We start from the raw sequence: 20,843 nt of genomic DNA, 5'->3' as shown, positions 1-20,843 counted from the left end.
ATCACATCATAGCAGTCTAGGATGCATGGGTTTGGTGGTGTTAACTGTGGCCCTCTAGTGTCAATGACTGTGATGCGTTTCTCCTATGATCTTTCCCCATTTAGACCAAACTCATTATTTGTATAATAATAAATAAGCAATCCCTCCTTTCGTATTGGTTACCAATAATAGGCAAATCGTTGAATGGACAACTAATCTAGCAACAATCAACAAATATGGAAGGGCATGTGGTTATAGAGAAACAAATTGTGTTGCCAACTCTAGCGAGTTAGCTCCTTCTTAGCATTTGATTGTGCATCATCACTAAATCTAGTGGACTTAATAAACTTAGGTTTTCTGGGTTCAGTTAAGGGTGTAAGGTTTGGGATTAGGCCTATTGAAGTTTGTTGAACGTAAAGGGAGGTCGACAACAACTAGTTGGATTGGTAGATGAAGTGGTTGGTGGGCAGGGTGTTTGGGCAATGGTGACCACAAGCTGCTAGAGGTAGAGAAATATAGTTGGGTGAGGTAGAGGTAGGGGACTAAATCTGATTGGTTGTCAAGTGAACTGATGGCATCGATGGATCTAGTTGTGGGATCCATTAGATATGTGACAGGAGGGTGCGTTGGGGATTAGTTTATATGTGAATTTCGTCGTTGGATTCGGTGGCAAGAGACACCTCAAACGTGGTAGCAGGTTGGTGCGGGGGTAAGTGTATCTTCAAATCTCTCCACCGATGACATGGCATAGGGATTAGCACAACTATGAATCTTGCCAGTGGATCCAATGATAGGGGCGCCGCATAAATGGTATGAGGGTAGGGCAAGGTTCTATATTTGTATGACTAGTCGATGCATCTAGAGGTGGAACCTACTAGAGACGTGGTACCGGGGCGAGGGAAGGGTGAGCATGTTTGTAGATCTTGCCCATAGGGGACCAGTCGTCCCGAGTTGTAATAGGAAATTAGTGTAGGGGTGAGTTTTTTGTGTGAATCCCGCTGGCTATAAAGGAGGATGTGAAACAAGGAAGTCTATCGATTGAAATTTGAGACAAAGAAAGGCAAAGGTAACGGGTGACTCCTCGCGTCTTCGAGGAGCGTGCGACCTCACCGCCGCCGTCCATGCCCCCACCCTGCCCTTGCCCCCTAGCTTACACCATATGTGTCTAGCGGCTTCTGCTGCTTTGTCGCGCCACCCGCCTCCTCCCCCAACCTCTCGACCACTCCATCCCCAATCATCTGCATCGTGACGTCGGCGCCCTCAATGTCGCACAACTGTCATCTGCCACCGTACTGGTAGACGACGACCCCTCCGCCCTTCCCGACTCTCCGGCTTGTTGTCTCGTCCGTCCGTCACCTCTGTATCACGGCCGCCGTCGCGAATCCCTCTTCTAGCGCCGCCGGTAAGTGTTCTCCGCGAAACCCTAACTTTTCTTCTTCATTTTCGGCAAGCGGTGTGCGGATGGGTTGTATGAGTGCACGAACACGTGACCTGTGTTTTTGTGTGGGTGGAACGCGTGAGTGCACGAACACGAGACCGGTGTGTTTGTGTGATAGTGTTTTGCGAATAAAATATATGGTAGATGAAATGAAATTTTTACCCCCGAAAACAACACGTCACAGATGCTGCCGTCATTAGTTTTGTTCCTAGTTGAGCTTTTAGTTGTACGTCTACACCTGCATATGCATGACACAGCTAGTAGTAAGAACGGTTAATTTCACGAAAAAATTTACTAGTACTGCATGCCAAGCTTTTCTTACTTTATTCGTCTTCCATTATTCGAGTAGCTTCCTTTCTTACATAATTACCGCTGATGTGTGCGGCCTCATGCATATTGACTGAAACAATTTTCAGATTTTTCCGTTCCGTGGCTGCATGGCATCATATATATATTCATAATGCATTGCTGTGTTGGTGCCATGTTTGGATCACAATTTACATCCATTTGTTTTCCTACGGCTTTTTACTCGCTTCCTTTTTTATGGAAGCCACTATTCATTGTGTTTAATCCTTCGTCCTCACAGTAACATTTTTTTTTGTCGTTTATGAACTGAGCAGGATGCCGTCGTCATCGTCTTCGGTGCCGCCCAGGCCGGAGAATGTCCAGGACGTCACGGCTGATGCGATCAACGGATTCCCTGTGCTCAATTCTGGCAGCGGCGCCGGAGGCCATGGGCATGGGCACGCGACTGCCGGAACGTATGTGCGGCCCTCCCTGGCCGCCCCATTGCCTTCGCCGACGGCGCGCGCCATCGCCGGCTACGGCTACGGCTACGCAGCCAACACCGGCTTCAACGCCGCGAACGCAATGGCGGCACGTTCTCCCGGTCCCGGTGGAGAACCAGGGACAAACTCGCTGGAGCTGCTCATGCACTTGGCCGGATGGAATAACCACCCGCCATGGGCACAGAGCTATGCGGGCATGTCCCCGCGGGGCCAGCCGCTAGTCCTCTCTCCCTCCGCCACGTCCCCCGGGTGGGCACCGTCGTCGTTCGCCCCCGGGGCTCTGGCGGGAACAAGTGGCGGCAGCAGCAGCAGTTTTGGCGGCCGTGGCGCTGTCGCCGTCCAAAGCGGCGCCGTGGCCCGTAGGTACGATCTCGGTCCCGGCAGTTGGAGCGCGGGCCGCGGCAAACCACCAAACGTGAGTCAGCTACAGATTACTGCGGCCGCAACCGCCGCCACCGGATCATGCTCAACCAGCAAGACGAAGTCGTCGCCACTTGGAGGCGGCAACACAGAACAAGAACGCCTGACCCCCGTGCTTGCAATGCCGACTACCCAGGGGAAGGTTGCCGCGGCGAGGATTGGCCGCGTCAGGAAGCGCGCGCCCAAGAATGGCATCATCGACAGCAGTGCGGCGCCGTCCAGGAACCTGAGGCACAGGGCCGCCAACAAGCAGCGAACGGCCAAAGACGCAGCCGCCGGCGTTGACGAGAGCCCCGCCGCCAACGCCAGGCGCGTCGACAACCAGCCTGCTGGCGGCCCGGCAAAATCCGCCGCAAGCGCGGACGCGCGAAACAACGATATTCAGATCGTCCCTTCTCCGCCGCCGGCACGCAATGGCAGGAAGAGGAAGCAGAACGCTTCCGCTGCGTCATCGAGATGCAGCAGCCTGGCCACCAGGAGGAGCGGCACGGACGCGGTGGCGCCAGCGACGAAGAAGCACACCATCCTGACGTGGCTCATCGACGGCGGCTTCGTGTCCGACGGAGAGACGGTGTTGTATGTTCCAGGAGGGGACGGCGGCGCGGGCGCGGAGAAGGTGGTGTCGGGCGCGGTGACCCGGGCCGGCGTCCACTGCAGCTGCTGCGACGGCGTGGTGCCGCTGCCGGTGTTCGAGGCCCACGCCGGGGCGCGGCGGCGCGACCCGGGCCCCGGGCAGCGGCAGCCGTGGGAGAAGCTCCTGCTCGTGTCCGGCAACTCCCTCCTGCGGTGCATGCAGGAGGCGTGGGAGATGGAGAAAGTGAGGACCTTCCATGCGCAGGCCAAGGTGAGGGCCGCGCTGGAGCAGGAGGAGGACAAGTGCTCGCAGGCCAAGAGGAGGCTCCTCGCCAAGCATCTGAAGAAGGGGGTGGTCGTCGAGAGGATCATGTCTCCTAGGATGGAGAAGATAAAGGCAGGCGAGAAGGACTCCAGCGACGACGCCTGCGGCGTCTGCGCCGACGGCGGGGAGCTCCTCTGCTGCGACTCCTGCACCTCCACCTTCCACCCGGAGTGCCTCGCCATCAAGGTCTGTGTGTGTAATAGCAAAGGTTTATTTTTTTCTTTTCTTTCTGGAAACAACAACGACGCTGGAATTGTTTTCAGGTACCAGAGGGCTCGTGGTCGTGCCACTACTGCCGGTGCGTGCTGTGCATGTCAAACGATGACCTGCAGGGCCTGTCCACATGCCAGCAGTGTGCTCGCAAGTGTATGTGTCCCGCTATCAAAATTGGTTTTGCTTTTCTGTGCTGCTTTCTGAAGAGAAACTAAACTGGGAATGCAGACCACGAGAGCTGCCGTCCATTGCCGGGGAACGGGTGCGACATCGGCACGTACTGTGGCGAGACCTGCAAGAAGGTGAAAAGAACTTGTTGATACACAACTATTCCACCATTGTATTTGGTTTTTTTTATTCTTCATTCTTATGTTATATAAACTGAACATTGGATGTGTTTCAGCTCTTTTCTCAGTTAGCACAAGTGACAGGCGTGACGAACCCTACCGGGGATGGTTTTTGGTGGGCGCTCTTGAGGATTCAGAAAGATGAACCGGCCAGCTCCGAGGAAATGCCTGCCGTTCTCGAGCGCAACGTGAAGCTTGCGGTGGCGCTGGGCGTGTTCAACGAGTGCTTCAACCCGGTGAAGGATCGGCGCACCAAGATCGATATGCTCCACCAAGCTGTGTATAGCCTTGGGTAAGTCCACATTTCTCAGATCCATCGATGAGTTCGTCTTGATTCTGTCTTCAACAGGTCTCAATTTAAGCGGCTAAGCTACGAAGGGTTCTACACCATGGTTCTGGAGAAGGATGGAGAGATCGTTTCAGCAGCCCTGCTGAGGTTTGGATTCAGTTTTCTCCTTACATTTGTACTAGACCCCGTTAGAGAGGGATCCGAGGGGTTGGTTAGGATTAAATTCATTTCTATTCAATTTTGAATTTTGTTCCTCTTTAATCACCTTCAATCCACACTCAATCGAACAAGCCTTTAACAAGTTGGCAGTTAGTTTGTCGCAAGCTTTTTTTGTTACTCCTTATTAATTAGTTGTTCCTTACGTGTCCACATATTATATTATACTCGCATTAATTTAGTAAAAGCAGTGGCTAGCTCAATGACAGGCAAGCAGTAACTGGCATAGCTGGCTATTATTTAGCTGCATGCACCATCAAGTTGTTTCATTCACATGTAGAGATGGTCAAACGGGCCGCCTGGCACGGCCCGCTCAAGGCCTGGTGAAGTCCAGCCCATTTTGGGCCCGGTCCGCTAGGCACGGTTAGAATACCGGGCTGAGCTGTCTAAGCCTGCGGGCTCGTTCTTATATTTGACCTGGCCCGTTATGGGTCTAAACGGATCAGACCGGCCCAATAAACACGGGAAAAACGGCAAAAAACGGTCTAAACGGGCCGGTAAGCACAATTTAATAAAAAAAGCGGACTTAAAAGTAAACGGACCGTGCTAAGCTAGCCTACCATGATTAGTTTCATGTCCAGTCCCACCCCGTTTATTCATTCCGGGCCGGCCCGTTTATTCGTTCCGGGCCAGCCCGGACCCGTATAAAAATGGGCCGGACTAGGCTCGTACCGGGTCAAAAAAAAAAAAACGTGCTTCCGGCCAGACTTGAGTGCCTCGTGCTTTCACATGATTGCTGCGGATGCCTTACTGCCCTTCCGCTCGTTCGTTTACATACAGGATCCATGGCACACAAGTCGCGGAGATGCCTTTCGCAGGCACGCTGCCAGCTTACCGGAAACAAGGAATGATGCGTCGCCTGGTCAGTGCTGTGGAGCAGGTGCACAACTACACTTAAATCACTGTTATTGCAAGCCCTCAATGATGATAAACCAGCTGTTAAAACCTCTTGCATGCTCTGACCTTCTTTGTGATCCCAGGTGCTGGCGTCAGTGCAAGTGGAGAAGCTGGTGATACCTGCCATAGATTCTCTGGTGGACACATGGAAGAGGTCCTTCTTCTTCAGGCCCGTGGATCCCCAGCTGAGGGAGGAGCTCAAGAGGCTGAGCCTGGTGGTGATCACCGGCACCACCCTGCTCCACAAACCCATCGTTCCGCTGCCGCCGCCACGTCCACCGTCGCCCCAACAAGGTATGTTCATTCATTCATTCAGCACAGGGAACATCATGTCAGTTAATTGTGAGCAGCAGCCTCTGACCCTGCGCCCAAAACAAAACAGCGGGGAGTCCAGAGGCATGGTGGCGCAAGTACGCGGACCCGTCGGCGCGCCTGACCGACGACGAGCGGGCGTTCCTGGAGATGGACGTCGACACGGCGCCGCCCTTCCGCTACACCGACCTGGTCACAGGCAACGTGTCTCTGCACAGGTTCTGTCAAGCCGGGAGCTCGTCGTCGGCCTGCGCCGCTGCCGTGTCCACAGGGAGAGCGAGCGGCAGCGCTGCACCGCCTCCGGGTCCGGGAGCATTTGCGGTGCAGCCGGGCGGCTGGCGTTCTTGCCGCAAGGCTGCGAGCGCGATGGCTCCCCAGCCCAGCTACGCGCGCGGCGGCGGGCGCAGCGGTATACTCCATGGCATGAAGTGACCGATCCACCCCCTGCCCTCGGCGCTGGGCAGGGCTTGCTGCAGCTCTGTGGACTGTGGTGTAATTCAGCTCTGAGCCTCTGACTCTGAGAATGAAGATGATGCGGAATTGCGGACATACTCTGACAGTCTCATGTACCAGTACTCGATCCATCTCAGCATTTAGACCTGGATAATATCGATACTAGCGACATTCCGTAGTGTAATGCTTGTGATTGGTTTAAGATTTGGAGTTGACTAGAGAACTAAATGCTTTACTTCAGAGGATTTTGGTGGTGAATGGTGATCAGCTGCGTACTCTGCAATCTTCATATACCATTTGTTTGTGTGTTTGATTTTGTCTTTTAAATAGGAGCATAAGGATGTATTTGGTTGGACGTAAAAAGAGAGATAGAAGAAGACGACGACATTTTCTATGGTGTTTGGATGAAAGTCACGCGAGGCGAGGTAAACATCAGAACAATTTTTGGTGGCAGCTTGGTCCAAAAAATAGATTGGACCATACTTTGACCTCAAACCAAACACATCCTAAATGGTCGGATGAGTCATGTCCGTTGGACGACCCAAAGCACAGCCGAAAAAAATCCGACAATAGCTCGGCCCAGCCCACAGTTCATCGCACCTGGATCAGTACGACCTATAAATCGTGTTAGGCACTGTTTTTGTGCTTACCTGATTCTTAGGCACTGCGGGTCTATTTGGATGGTGATAGCAAAATATTGCTTGACCCAACACTAATGTCATGTGTTGGATTTTCTATTCTCGGGTTAGGATGAGCTACCTGCCAGGCATTTACCTCATAGGCCACCATCAAAATAAGTCATGCGTGCCATTCCGACCTTGTATGATTTCTTTTTAGTTTTGTTTATAGAAATGTCTGTATTACTAGGTATTATATCATCAATGGAAACATTGAAATTTGAGTGGTTAGAAAAAGTAGGTTAGTGTCTACGAGCATAAGGTTGTGGGTTTGACCGTTTGAGTCTCTATGGGAAAAGTGAAATGGGTGATTAACCCATTTCTACATGTTTTTTGTGATTGAATGTCTAACACAACATATTAGACTAACTTGTTTGCTAAGTGTATGAGCATAGATTCACTCGAGTACAATTTGAAGATTCTAAGTTCAATTCAACTCAACAAAGTCCTAAAAGTGCAACATTTTGTAAAAGGGTAAAACTGTGAGGTTAGAACCTTTGAATATGTTGCATTTACCTATTTGAATGTTGTTTGCACTTTGGTTTGCTAACTAACTCTGTTTCTAGCAAAAAGTGTATTTTGGCATGTGTTTGAGTTGAAATAGGAAAACTACAAGGGAGATGAGCTAAAGGTAAGGACCTATGACTTAAGTAGGTCAACTATACTCTAAATTTGTTTGTTAATAGCTCCCAAGAAAAGCCTAGTCGATTTGGACAAGTTTGGTCTAAAAAGGACTTGAACTCGGGTTCTGTGGTATACTCCGGACCTGTTTACCCGAGACGGATACAAGAATATTTCGGTGACCTAGTGCACCGGACCAGTCCATTGGTGTATCAGACCGCCTCCAAATGAACTACTCAGCTTTAGGACTTTTATTATTAAATTCATCAGAGTGTCTACGGTTAGTGGTCCGGTGGTGCACCGGACCGTGGGCTCCAAAGGCTCTTTGGCATGCAACGAATAGTTCAATGGTCTGTTGACACGTGGCAGTCTAGTGGTGGACTAAACTGGTCCAGTGCTAGCATGACTTGAAAGGCCCGAGTCAAGATCTTGAAAGATCCGTCCCTATTCTCGGTTTGGTGGTTCAGCGGACCGGTCCGTTGCACCACCCGAGAGCAGAATTTCTACATGTCTTTGGAAGAAGGTTCAACAGCTTTGTGGAGCATTAGGGCTATAAATAGGCCCCCATTTCGACCTCTATTGTGCACCAAGCATACCAAGAGCAATTACTTCACTCGTATGCATTTGTTAGACACATCGAAGCGATCCGAGCGCCCATTCTAGTGAGATAGTGTTGTGTCACTGTTGTGCGTTCGTGTTGTTGCTTTGTAGTGTTGTTCTTTTGCTCTTGCGTGTTTCTTATTCTCCCTCTTTCTAGAGTTGTAACTCTCATCAAACTGTGTATGGCCACAATAGGCTCCAAGTTGTGGAGATCCTTTGCAAAGGGAAAAGTATAAGGAAGACCGTGGGCTCAAGTTGGTGATTGGATCACTTGAGAGGGGTTGAGTCAACCCTTGTCCGTTGGGACAACACAATGTGGAGTTGGTAAGAATTTGAGGCTTAATCGAACCACGGGATAAATTGCCTTGTCTTGTGTGTTTGATTCTTTGTGGTTTATTCTTCCTTCCTTTCTCTAAGTTCTTGATATCATTTGCAATATTGTTCTAAGTCATAATTTCGCATCTAAAAGAGCAATCAAGTGAAAGAACTTATATTCTTTCTCGCATTTACTTGATATCTAATTTGCTCTAACATCTAAATTAGTTCAAGTTTTTGTTTAAGTTGTGATTTTTTCAGGCGTCACCTATTCAACCCCTCTAGGTGACTATGATATGGTGATATTTTTTATATATTGTTTCTAAAATAGAATATGGGTCTGATGTACTTTATGTTGTCTTTGATCATGGTCCAACACAACACAACCTAATTAATGATTGCCTAGATGGACCATGCCTAAACAGGCTCATGCTTAGGTGGTCCCAGCTCAGGTCGCTCAATTGGCCAATCTCGAGGACCGAAGCTCCTACAGAAAATATATTAAGAAGTATTATAAAGGAAGGGATATATACAAAAATAACAATAACAAAGGCACTTGAATAGTTGTTTTTCATGCAAACCTATTCAAGACTAAATCTTTGGTTATATCTCATCCTTTCAAGTCCACTTTTACGAACAACAAGAAACATTAGTAGATTAAATGACATCATAAAAGAAAAGGTAGATTGTTTGATATTTTTTTTGTATGTTAGATTATTCAAACGACCATGTAGCTTTTCCTTTATAAGGAGTGGGGGTGGTCTTACATTGTTGAAAAACCAATGTGATACAATTATTTTGTCGTTTATAGAGTTTTTTAGATTGGGTCAAAAATGGCATGGGCCACTTAAAATTGATATGAGTCCAATTTAAGTGTCAATATATGCCCTTGTTTTTAAATGAGGTTTATGCAAACCTGAAAATGTTAAAGCACTAAATAGCAATGATGTCCAACTCATTGGCTACTTTGCATATTCTAAGAGAGATATGGATATATTAGCCACATTTATTCTAAGGACATTACATGTATGGGGCATTTTTAGTCTAAGAACCATACTAAAATATTGGTCATCTTTAATTTTGACCTTCTTGACATATTCTTGGAAAAAATTCTTCAAATACTTCCCGTTGACAGCATGAAGCAACAAAGTACCTTACAGTGACTCCACCAAATATGAATTCTCGGGGACCACTCTTACAATTTTGAAAGGACCTTCTCAACATGGAGACCACTTCCTTATTATTCTTCCATCCAATTGGTAGAATTACCTTACACACTAGGTCACCAACTTGAACGATTTTTAATTTAACATTCTTTTTGTATGTTTTTACACCTATAACTTGCTCTAGTTGTAGTTCCCCAATCTTAATCTTCACCTCTCTTCAACTCTACGTCATTTATAGGAGACTTGGGTGGCATGTCGATCCCAAGATAACCCCAAAATCCATCCTCCCTGATGGGGTCCCTATCGGGAGGTAGGGGTTGGGTTCTTTCCTCGGCTCTCTGCGTACATCGCGAACGGTCCGGTGACTTATCGGGGTCCGTCCGGTGACCAACCGCGGATGGTCTGGTGACCTACGACGAACGGTATGACGCCTCGCATAGAGATCCCTAAGGTCTCGTTCTCCAAGAGCGGGATTTAGGGATCATTGGAGCAAAAAACAAGGCGCCAACAATTAGTTTTAAAATGTGAAAATGACTAAAAGCATCATCGTATGTGCAGAAAAAATCGATTGCCCTAATCTAATGCTTAGGCATACTATTTTTTAATGATTGAAACTGTCACCATAGATGTGGCAAAAAAACAAGATAGAGATGCAACACTCTTCCTCTCGATAGTCTTTATTCGTCTTGTACCTACTTGCACCGCACTTTGGCCAACTCTCTAAGTCTTTATAATAATAACCTCGATAAAGGATACAATGATTTCTACACGCGTAGATCTTTTCCACACCCATAGTGAGCGGACTTATTAGTTTCTTTGCACAGTACGTGTTAGCAGGCACTTTGTTCTCCTTTGAAAGCATGTCTGCGATAATAATCAAAAACGCATCGAAGCCAGCATCAGATAGACCATATATAACTTTTAACATCAATAGCTTTAGCACAGACCGGAGCGTCGTGAACTCTTTGGTACAACCCTTAGACTTGTCGTAAAAAGACTCTTCTTCTACCTTCATCAGGGACTCCATACCTTTCATGAAGAACATTGATGGATCTGTATGATGACACAATATTGCCTCTAACAACTCTTCATCTTCCTCATCGATAACATTTGGCAGAACATGAGTTGTATGATTGTATCACATTCATTTCCACCAGCTTAACCATGATCAGTAACATTTGGCACTACATGTTTGCTTTGTGGAAGAGGTTGTTGTGTCTCATGAACGAACTGAAATCTGTCGTTGATGTTCGCAGGGATTCCTGTTGTATAACGCGAAGAGCTACCCTCTCCATGCTTTGTCCAAATTATGTAATCCTTCATAAATCCTCGGCATACCAGATGAGATATGATTTGTTCTCTATCATAAAAAACAACAACTTTTTTGCAATCCATGCATAGACAATATATGTGCTTTGTATTTGTTCTTCGAGCATGGTTTATAGCGACATCAATAAACCTATGGACCTCATATATGTATGATGGATCTAGCCTTGATAAGTTATACATCCAAAATGTCCTCTCCATCATCACCTGTAAAAAAAGTAACATAAACACACAAGAACACAAATTGGCAAGAGAAACTTAAACCAACATTTTCTAATAACTAAATATATCATGGATAAACAAAAATTGGCAAAAAAACATAAACCAACCTTTCTTAGCAACCTTCTTCCAAAAAATAAAGATCAAAACCTCCCCCTTTTATTTTCTGAAATCTAGCCCTATAATGGAAGTTGGGCTGCGAGCTACAGTTCCTGTCGGGAAGGATGAAGGGGTATTTATATAACAAAGGTCACAAGCGGTTGGGTTAGGGAACCTAACTATTTTATCTCTAACACATGGTGAAATCCTAAATCCAAAATATGGCTCAAATTGAGGAAAATGAACAAAAATTGGCAAGAGAAACATAAACCAAACTTTCCTAGCAACTAATAAAAAAAATCTTAATACACAAACCTATCTTGGATAAACTAAATTGAGAACTAAACATGAAAAGGAGACGAAGGACAGACAACATCTAACCATCTTAAGAAACCTTATTTGACGACGTTGGGGCCTTCGTCCTCCGAAGGTCCTCAAAAACATGGTTTAATAATATCTTCCAAGTGTGATATATGAACAGGTACCTTCGGACTCGGGTTAAAAGCATGTACGGTGTAAAAAGCATGATCGTGACGAAGGTTGGAGTTGCTCCGAAGCTACGCGCAAGGGAGCTTCGACTAAATAGCGAAAAATGGGAACCGACTTAAAGGGGAAAAGGCTATCTGGTCCTCATAGATTTGTCTATAAATCAATAGTAAATATAAAGGGCATGAATGTAATTTCTCACAGGCTGCGTCCTGTGCCTATAAATAGATGAACAGTAACCCCGTACTGTTCACGCTGACTTGTATTCGTTTGTGCGTCACGCTTGTACTTTTACCTTCTATCAAGTCGAAGGTACATTTGTAATTCAATATTGTTTCTGTCTTTCGAGGATAATATGATGAGAATGAATTAATAATGTTACATGATTGTTTATGTTGTCTCTTATATTTCATATGCTTCTTCTTTTATTAACATATATCGCGTTCATGAAGGCATGTCCTTCATAACCTTTCTCTGAAGATCATTATATCCTAAGGGAAATAATGCTTCGAAGGACGAAGGGTATTAACATTTAACATTTTGTGTTGCCTTGTTCTTAACTCATAGCATTTGAGAACAAGTGACCAACATTGGCGCCCACCTTCGGTGAACTCTTTCGACCACCTTTGGCAAGCACTGACCTTCGTCATGCCGCCGAAGAAAGCTTCAGCGCCAGGGACTGCTGCACTGCAGCCACTGGACCCAAACCAGGAAACTCTTTCTCTCCAAGAAGCTCGAAGCCAAAAGAGGAAGGCCACCAGTCCAACACTTTAAGAGGAGGAATTGGACCAAGAGATCAGGGACATGGAAATCATCCATCAGCAAGTACAAAGGAAGAAGGAGAAGATGGTGCGGCTAGCTGATCTTCAAAGGAAGATCGACGAAGCTACTGAAGAAGTGTGCCATCTTGCTCAAGATGAACAAGATCGAAGGCCCCAACACAGGGAGCTTCGTCAAGAAGGCTTATTCAATGAAGATGGATGGTATGATGATTTTAATCATGATACATTTACTTTTGATGATGCTTCTCCCTTGGCAGCAGAACTGCAGGCTACCCCATGGCCCCCGTCATACAAGCCACCTTAGCTTCCCATGTATGATGGGCACTCAGATTCAAAGCAGTTTCTGATGAGCTACGAAGCAACCATATCTTCGTATGAAGGTAATACCGCAGTCATGGCGAAGTCCTTCGTCATGGCAGTCCGGAATGTAGCCCAAACATGGTATTCTTCCCTTCGGCCAGGGACTATTACGTCGTGGCAGAAGCTTAAGGACATGTTGGTTACCAGTTTCCAAGGCTTTCAAACGAAGCCAGTCACAGCTCAGGCTCTGTTCCAATGCACGCAAGACCACGAAGAATACCTCCAGGCGTATGTCCGAAGGTTCTTGCGATTGAGGGCATAAGCGCCCACAGTGCCCAATGAAATTGTCATTGAGGCCATGATTAAGGGCCTTCGACCAGGACCTACGGCTCAGTACTTCGCCAGGAAGCCCCCACAAACTCTGGAGAAGCTACTTCAGGAGATGGATGAGTACATCCGGGCTGACAACGACTTCCGCCAAAGAAGGGAGGAAGCTTACAGATTCTCGGAAATGACCAGGGGCTTCGGAGGAAGAATCCACCCGAGGCATGTCAGGTCAATTCATAATTCCACTCAGAGTGACGACAAAAGAAGTCAGCCTCAGAGGTCGCAATACACCTCACAATCTTCGGGGCAACAGCAAAGCTCTTTTAGGCCACCAGCTCCAAGGGGTAGAGGCACCAGGGGCTTCGGGGGAAGATTTGGGGATCATCCTAGAAAGATCTACTGCCTATTCTGTGGCGAGGACAAGGGCCATACTACAAGAATGTGCCAAATCACCATTCAGAAGCAAAAGGAGATAACAGAAGCCGAAGCTCGACAGAATCAGTCGAAGCAGGTCTTGCACACTGCTTCGTGTCATTCTCCCTACATACTAGATTATGTGGGCAATCATCCTGCAGCTTATGTTGCTTCGGCTAGCCATTCACAGGCTTCCTAGCCACAACTCCCACCCCCACCACCACTACAACCGACCTATTCCTGAAGCCAGCAGCTAGAAGGGCGCCAGCATTCTCAACAACAACGGGAATTCATGGAGGAATCCGAAGCTCGCACAGTTAACAGTACTGTGCCGAAATCAAAGCACATTTATTGAGAGATATCCTACCCCTGAAATATTTTTACGTCCTATGTCATTTTGTTTTTCAATAAGGAACAAGTAATGTAAATTTAGTTTTAATTCCTTGTAATAGTTTCGTTTCTATTAAAATGAAATATATCTTCTTCACAGATTTACGAAGCTCAAAAATTGCCGAAGCTCAAAAGTCGTTCCTAAGGGAATATAGAGCTAGATAAATGTCGAAGCTACAAAAAAGTCGTTCCCAAGGGAGCGCAGTGTAAGTTTTCTGCTCAAAAGTCGTTCCAAAGGGAATGCAGAGCCAAATACCGCCGAAATATAAGGCGAAGAAGTTCAAAAGACGTTCCTAAGGGAATGCAGAACTTACACTAAAAAGTCAACGGTGATACCGCCGAAATAGAAGGCGAAGAAGTTCAAAAGACGTTCCTAAGGGGATGCAGAACTTGCACCGAAAAATAAGCGGTGAAGCCGAAAAATAAACAGCAAAGAGATTCCGATTGTTCCTAAGGGGACGCAGAGATTGTGTGTTTCAGCGTGGGTGTGTGGGAATGTGTCTTCGGCATTAGCATCATATCATCACATCATCCCGCATGACATCACATCATACATCATACCGCACCAATGACATGACTTGAATATGAAGTCGATCTTCAGAGAATGCTATGAAAATGCGCTAAGGCACAAAGTAAGCTGAGAAATACAACTTCATCAACTCTATTGCAAAAGAAGGGATTCTTTGTTTACGAAGCTGGGATGTTCTTACGAAGCACGGATATTTTCACGAAGCATGGATATTTTTCTTTATGAAGCATGAAAAGAAGGGAAGGTGTTTTTTCGCCGAAGGCTCAAAAATGATATGTATGTAAAAGTTTCATGCATCGCAAAGAAGTGAATTACGAATAATTTACAGATCAGATTCAAAATTATACACATCGAATATTACAGTCTTGTTGCAGCAAAGTTTCATTGATCGTCTAAAAATGTTTTTACAAAAAGTACTAGTCCTCCTTCAGGACCTTCTCTGCAACTTCATTTAGCAATTTGTTAAGGACTTCGTCAATAACAGATTCGACTATATTGATGACCTCCAGTGCTTCCTTCGCTTCTGAATCGGCCAGGAGATCGAGCGATACTGACGGCGGAGATAATTCAGCTAAAGAAAGAAAAAGTTAATCAGTTCAAAGCTATAAAAACAAATGCCGAAGTTAAAAATCACGACATAATACCTATACGTTTTTCACGCTCTGTAGCTTCTTCAACTTGTCTTGCTTTGGCCCGGGTCTCATGGATGTCCTTTTCACTCTTTTTCATAATTTCGTGAGCCATTTCTCGGCCACCATTTGGCCATATGTCATTATAAAATTTCCCACCTATTAAACTTGCTTCAGCTGAGGGGTCCTTCGTATCATTTACGGAGAAGGCCACTTCGTCTTGGGCCATGGTTTTGATATGGTCGCATCCCGCCTTCTCCAAGATAGCTGAAATCCCTCGCACACCAGAGAACGTGCATACGTCCCCGCGGTCACTTAGAATTTCTTCAAAGGCTTCGGCCTCCCCACTTAACCATTCAATAACGCCTTCGGGGTCGCCTTGTATGAAGTTTTCTTTGGAAGAATAGGCGCCCACGTTGGCAAAACTGGTTTTTATTTTCTTCACACAGTCAGATTTTTCAAAGCATCTTTCCTTGGATGTGCGAAGTTCTTCAATGTTTTTCTCTAAATGATTTGTCCAGTATTCGCTAATTCCTCGTTTAGCTTCTGCGACTACGTATTTCTCTTTAGCTTCAGCTAGTTGCTTCCGAAGGTCTTCAATCTCAATTTTTTGGGCTTCGGATTGGTTTTTGAAGCTAGCTTCATCTTCTTTTACTTTATCCACCAATGAAAGTAGAATTTTGTCTTTTTCCGTGGCTTCGTTTCTCAGCCTGATAACCTCTGATCGAAGGTTGTTGAGAGCTATAGTGCAGCTCTCGTCTTCAGCATTCTTTTGCGCCCTTAGGGTGTTGCTAAGTATTAAGCCCTGCAAGAAAGAATAAAGGATTAACATGAGAATAAAAGACTTCATTTTAGAGTCCATAAACTTCAAAATTCACAACTTTTGTACCTTCAGACTGTTGTACGCAAGGCTGTCTACCAGATCAGCCTTTGTCATGGCGCAAAGGCCAGCTTCGAGCTTCGAAAAACCCATGCTTCTGGCCATCTCCCGACATACGGATAATTCTTTGTTGTCCGGGAGGCAGTACAAAAAGTCATCTTCATTCGTACCATTAAACACTAGGGCCCCCTTCGGATACTGCAATTCCCACGCATAATGTTTGGCTTCAGAAATTTCTTCTTCGGATACTCTTTTTCCCCAAGCATGTCTAACGATATAATGAAAACCTTCGGAGAGTGTGAAAGGCGCCGAGAGGGGGGGTCAATAGGGCGAATCTGAAATTTATAAACTTAAGCACCACTACAAGCTGGGTTAGCGTTAGAATTATGAATGAGTCCAAGATAGAGGGCGAAAAACAAATCGTAAGCAAATAAAGAGTGAGACACAAGGATTTGTTTTACCTAGGTTCGGTTCTTGCAAACCTACTCCCCGTTGAGGTGGTCACAAAGATCGGGTCTCTTTCAACCCTTTCCCTCTCTCAAACGGTCACTTAGACCGAGTGAACTTCTCTTCTCAATCAAACGGGACACAAAGTCCCCGCAAGGACCACCACACGATTGGTGTCTCTTGCCTCGGTTACAATTGAGTTGATCACAAGAAAGAATGAGAAAAAGAAGCAATCCAAGCGCAAGAGCTCAAATGAACACGAATATCACTCTCTCACTAGTCACTATTGACTGGAGTTGTCTTTGGACTTGGGAGAGGATTTGATTTCTTTGGAGTGTCTTGTATTGAATGCTATAGCTCTTGTAAGGTGTAGGAAGTGTGAAAACTTGGATGCCATGAATGGTGGGTGGTTGGGGGTATTTATAGCCCCAACCACTAAACTAGCCATTTGGTGAAGGCTGTTGTCGCATGGAGCACCGGACACTGTCCGGTGCGCCTGCCACATCACCAAGTCTTTGGATTCCGACCGTTGGAGCTTCTGTCTTCTGGGCCACCGGACAGTCCGGTGGTGCACCGGACAGACACTGTTTACTGTCCGGTGCGCCATCTGGCTCTGCTCTGACTCTAGCTCGCACTGTAGCACATTTAATGTCTTATGCAGACGACCGTGGCGCGAAGTAGTCGTTGCTCCACTGGCACAACGGACAGTCCGGTGAATTATAGCGGAGCTGCCCTCCAGAATTCTCGAAGGTGAGCAGTTCGGAGTTGGAGTCCCTGGTGCACCGGACAGTCCGGTGCGCCAGACCAGGGCACACTTCGGCTGACTTTAGCTCTCTGTATTTGAATCCTTTTCCGGTCTTTTTATTGGTTTGTTGTGAACCTTTGGCACCTGTAGAACTCATAATCTAGAGCGGACTAGTTAGTCCAATTGTTTGTGTTGGGCAATTCAACCACCAAAATCAATTTAGGAAAAAGTGTAAGCCTATTTCCCTTTTAATCTCCCCCTTTTTGGTGATTGATGCCAACACAAACCAAAGCAAATATAGAAGTGTATAATTGAGCTAGTTTGCATAATGTAAGTGCAAAGGTTACTTAGAATTGAACCAATAAATATTCTCATAAGATATGCATGGATTGTTTCTTTATTTTTAACATTTTGGACCACGCTTGCACCACATGTTTTGTTTTTGCAAATTCTTTTGTAAATTCTTTTCAAAGTCCTTTTGCAAATAGTCAAAGGTAAATGAATAAGATTTTGAGAAGCATTTTTGAGATTTGAAATTTTCTCCCCCTGTTTCAAATGCTTTTCCTTTGACTAAACAAAACTCCCCCTCAATAAAAATCTCCTCTTAGTGTTCAAGAGGGTTTTAGATATTAGTTTTGAAAGGGTTGTACCAATTTGAAATTCTATCAAAATGAGATATCAAATTGAAAAATCAAAATCTTTTCTTAACTCAAATTTTTTGAAATTGGTGGTACGGTCCTTTTGCTTTGGGCTAATACTTTCTCCCCCTTTGGCATGAATCGCCAAAAACGGATACTAGAGTGAAATATAAGCCCTTTTACTTTCTCTCCCAATGGTAAATAACATAAGAGTGAAGATTATACCATAGTTGGAGAGTGGCGCGGAGCGACGGCGAAGGATGAGTAATTTGATGGAGTGGAGTGGAAGCCTTTGTCTTCGCCGAAGACTCCAATTCCCTTTCAATCTATGACTTGGTTTGAAATACACTTGAAAACATATTAGTCATAGCATATAAAAGAGATATGGTCAAAGGTATATTATTGAGCTATGTGTGCAAAACATTAAAAGAAATTCTGAGAATCAAGAATATTTAGCTCATGCCTAAGTTTGTTAAATGTTTGTTCATCTAGTGGCTTGGTAAAGATATCGGCTAATTGTTCTTTGGTGTTAATATATGCAATTTCGATATCCCCCTTTTGTTGGTGATCCCTTAGAAAATGATACCGAATGACTATGTGTTTAGTGCGGCTATGTTCAACGGGATTATCCGCCATGCGGATTGCACTCTCATTATCACATAGAAGAGTAACTTTGGTTAATTTGTAACCATAGTCCCTAAGGGTTTGCCTCATCCAAAGTAATTGCGCGCAACAATGGCCTGCGACAATATACTTGGCTTTGGCAGTAGAAAGAGCTACAGAATTTTGCTTCTTTGAAGCCCAAGACACCAGAAACCTTCCCAAGAACTGGCAAGTCCCCGATGTGCTCTTTCTATTAATTTTACACCCCGCCAAATCGGCATCCGAATAACCAATTAAATCAAATGTGGATCCCCTAGGGTACCAAAGGACAAACTTAGGAGTATAAACTAAATATCTCAAGATTCGTTTTACGGCCCTAAGGTGAGCTTCCTTAGGATCGGTTTGGAATCTTGCACACATGCATACGGAAAGCATTATATCTGGTCGTGAAGCACATAAATAGAGTAAAGAACCTATCATCGACCGGTATACCTTTTGATCTACGGATTTACCTCCCGTGTCGAGGTCGAGATGTCCATTAGTTCCCATGGGTGTCTTGATGGGCTTGGCATCCTTCATCCCAAACTTGTTTAGAATGTCTTGAATATACTTCGTTTGGCTAATGAAGGTGCCCTCTTGGAGTTGCTTCACTTGAAATCCCAAGAAATACTTCAACTCCCCCATCATAGACATCTCGAATTTCTGTGTCATGATCCTACTAAATTCCTCACATGTAGATTTGTTAGTAGACCCAAATATAATATCATCAACATAAATTTGGCATACAAACAAATCATTTTCAAGAGTTTTAGTAAATAGAGTAGGATCGGCCTTTCCGACTTTGAAACCATTACTGATAAGAAAATCTTTTAGGCATTCATACCATGCTCTTGGGGCTTGCTTGAGCCCATAAAGCACCTTAGAGAGTTTATAAACATGGTTAGGGTACTCACTATCTTCAAAGCCAGGAGGTTGCTCAACATAGACCTCTTCCTTGATTGGTTCGTTGAGGAAGGCACTTTTCACGTCCATTTGATAAAGCTTGAAGCCATGGTAAGTAGCATAGGCAAGTAAAATGTGAATTGATTCTAGCCTAGCTACGGGTGTATAGGTTTCATCGAAATCCAAACCTTCGACTTGTGAATATCCCTTGGCCACAAGTCGGGCTTTGTTCCTTGTCACCACACCATGCTCATCTTGCTTGTTGCGGAAGACACACTTGGTTCCTACAACATTTTGGTTAGGACGTGGAACTAAATGCCATACCTCATTCCTTGTGAAATTGTTGAGCTCCTCTTGCATCGCCACCACCCAATCCGAATCTTGAAGTGCTTCCTCTACCCTGTGTGGCTCAATAGAGGAAACAAAAGAGTAATGTTCACAAAAATGAGCAACACGAGATCGAGTAGTTACCCCCTTTTGAATATCACCGAGGATGGTGTTCACGGGGTAATCTCGTTGTATTGCTTGGTGGACTCTTGGGTGTGGCGGTCTTGGAACTTGTTCATCTTCCTCATCTTGATCATGGGTATCTCCCCATTGATCATTGCTCTCCTCTTGAGGTGGCTCAACTTTTTGATCTTCTCCTTCATCATTTTGAGCTTCATCCTCATCTTGAGTTGGTGGAGATGCTTGCATGGAGGAAGATGGTTGATCCTAAGCATTTGGAGGCTCTTGGGATTCCTTAGGACACACATCCCCAATGGACATGTTCCTTAGCGCGACGCACGGAGCCTCTTCATCATCTAGCTCATCAAGATCAACTTGCTCTACTTGAGAGCCGTTAGTCTCATCAAACACAATGTCACAAGAAACTTCAACTAGTCCAGAGGACTTGTTAAAGACTCTATATGCCCTTGTGTTTGAATCATATCCTAATAAAAAGCCTTCTACAGCCTTAGGAGCACATTTGGATTTTCTACCTCTTTTAACGAGAATAAAACATTTGCTACCAAAGACTCTAAAATATGAAACATTGGACTTTTTATCGGTTAGGAGTTCGTATGATGTCTTTTTGAGGATTCGGTGTAGATATAACCGGTTGATGGCGTAACAGGCGGTGTTAACCACCTCGGCCCAAAACCGATCCGAAGTCTTGTACTCATCAAGCATGGTTCTTGCCATGTCCAATAGAGTTCTATTCTTCCTCTCCACTACACCATTTTGTTGTGGCGTGTAGGGAGAAGAGAACTCATGCTTGATGCCCTCCTCCTCAAGAAAGCCTTCGATTTGTGAGTTCCTGAACTCCGTCCCATTGTCGCTTCTAATTTTCTTGATCCTTAGACCGAACTCATTTTGAGCCTGTCTCAAGAATCCCTTTAAGGTTTCTTGGGTTTGTGATTTTTTCTATAAAAAGAACACCCAAGTGAAGCGAGAATAATCATCCACAATAACTAGACA

The 20,843-nt window shown here is 45.4% G+C and overlaps 1 protein-coding gene across 1 annotated transcript; it reads left to right on the top strand.

Annotated features, from left to right (window-relative positions):
* Positions 1-852: 852 nt before the first annotated feature.
* LOC103630042 (Acyl-CoA N-acyltransferase with RING/FYVE/PHD-type zinc finger protein) lies at positions 853-6,554 on the top strand. Its single transcript, XM_008651136.4, has 9 exons — positions 853-1,381; positions 2,038-3,709; positions 3,787-3,889; positions 3,965-4,038; positions 4,140-4,375; positions 4,433-4,519; positions 5,369-5,468; positions 5,569-5,779; positions 5,868-6,554. The coding sequence occupies exons 2-9, from the start codon at positions 2,039-2,041 to the stop codon at positions 6,227-6,229; spliced, it is 2,844 nt and encodes a 947-aa protein (XP_008649358.1). The 5' UTR covers positions 853-1,381; position 2,038; the 3' UTR covers positions 6,230-6,554.
* Positions 6,555-20,843: the final 14,289 nt, after the last annotated feature.

Source organism: Zea mays, chromosome 6 (genome assembly GCF_902167145.1).
Source record: "Zea mays cultivar B73 chromosome 6, Zm-B73-REFERENCE-NAM-5.0, whole genome shotgun sequence".
Classification (NCBI taxonomy): Eukaryota; Viridiplantae; Streptophyta; class Magnoliopsida; order Poales; family Poaceae; genus Zea; species Zea mays.
Note: the sequence above shows the minus strand (reverse complement) of the source record. Positions and strands in the feature narration are given on the sequence as shown.

Bases quoted from the DNA above. Each gene is read 5' to 3' on its own strand.
- LOC103630042 (XM_008651136.4), top strand. From the start codon at position 2,039: ATGCCGTCGTCATCGTCTTCGGTGCCGCCCAGGCCGGAGAATGTCCAG. The intron at 3,890-3,964 runs GTATGTGTCCCG...CTGGGAATGCAG, and splicing joins CCAGCAGTGTGCTCGCAAGT to ACCACGAGAGCTGCCGTCCA. The intron at 4,520-5,368 runs GTTTGGATTCAG...GTTTACATACAG, and splicing joins GTTTCAGCAGCCCTGCTGAG to GATCCATGGCACACAAGTCG.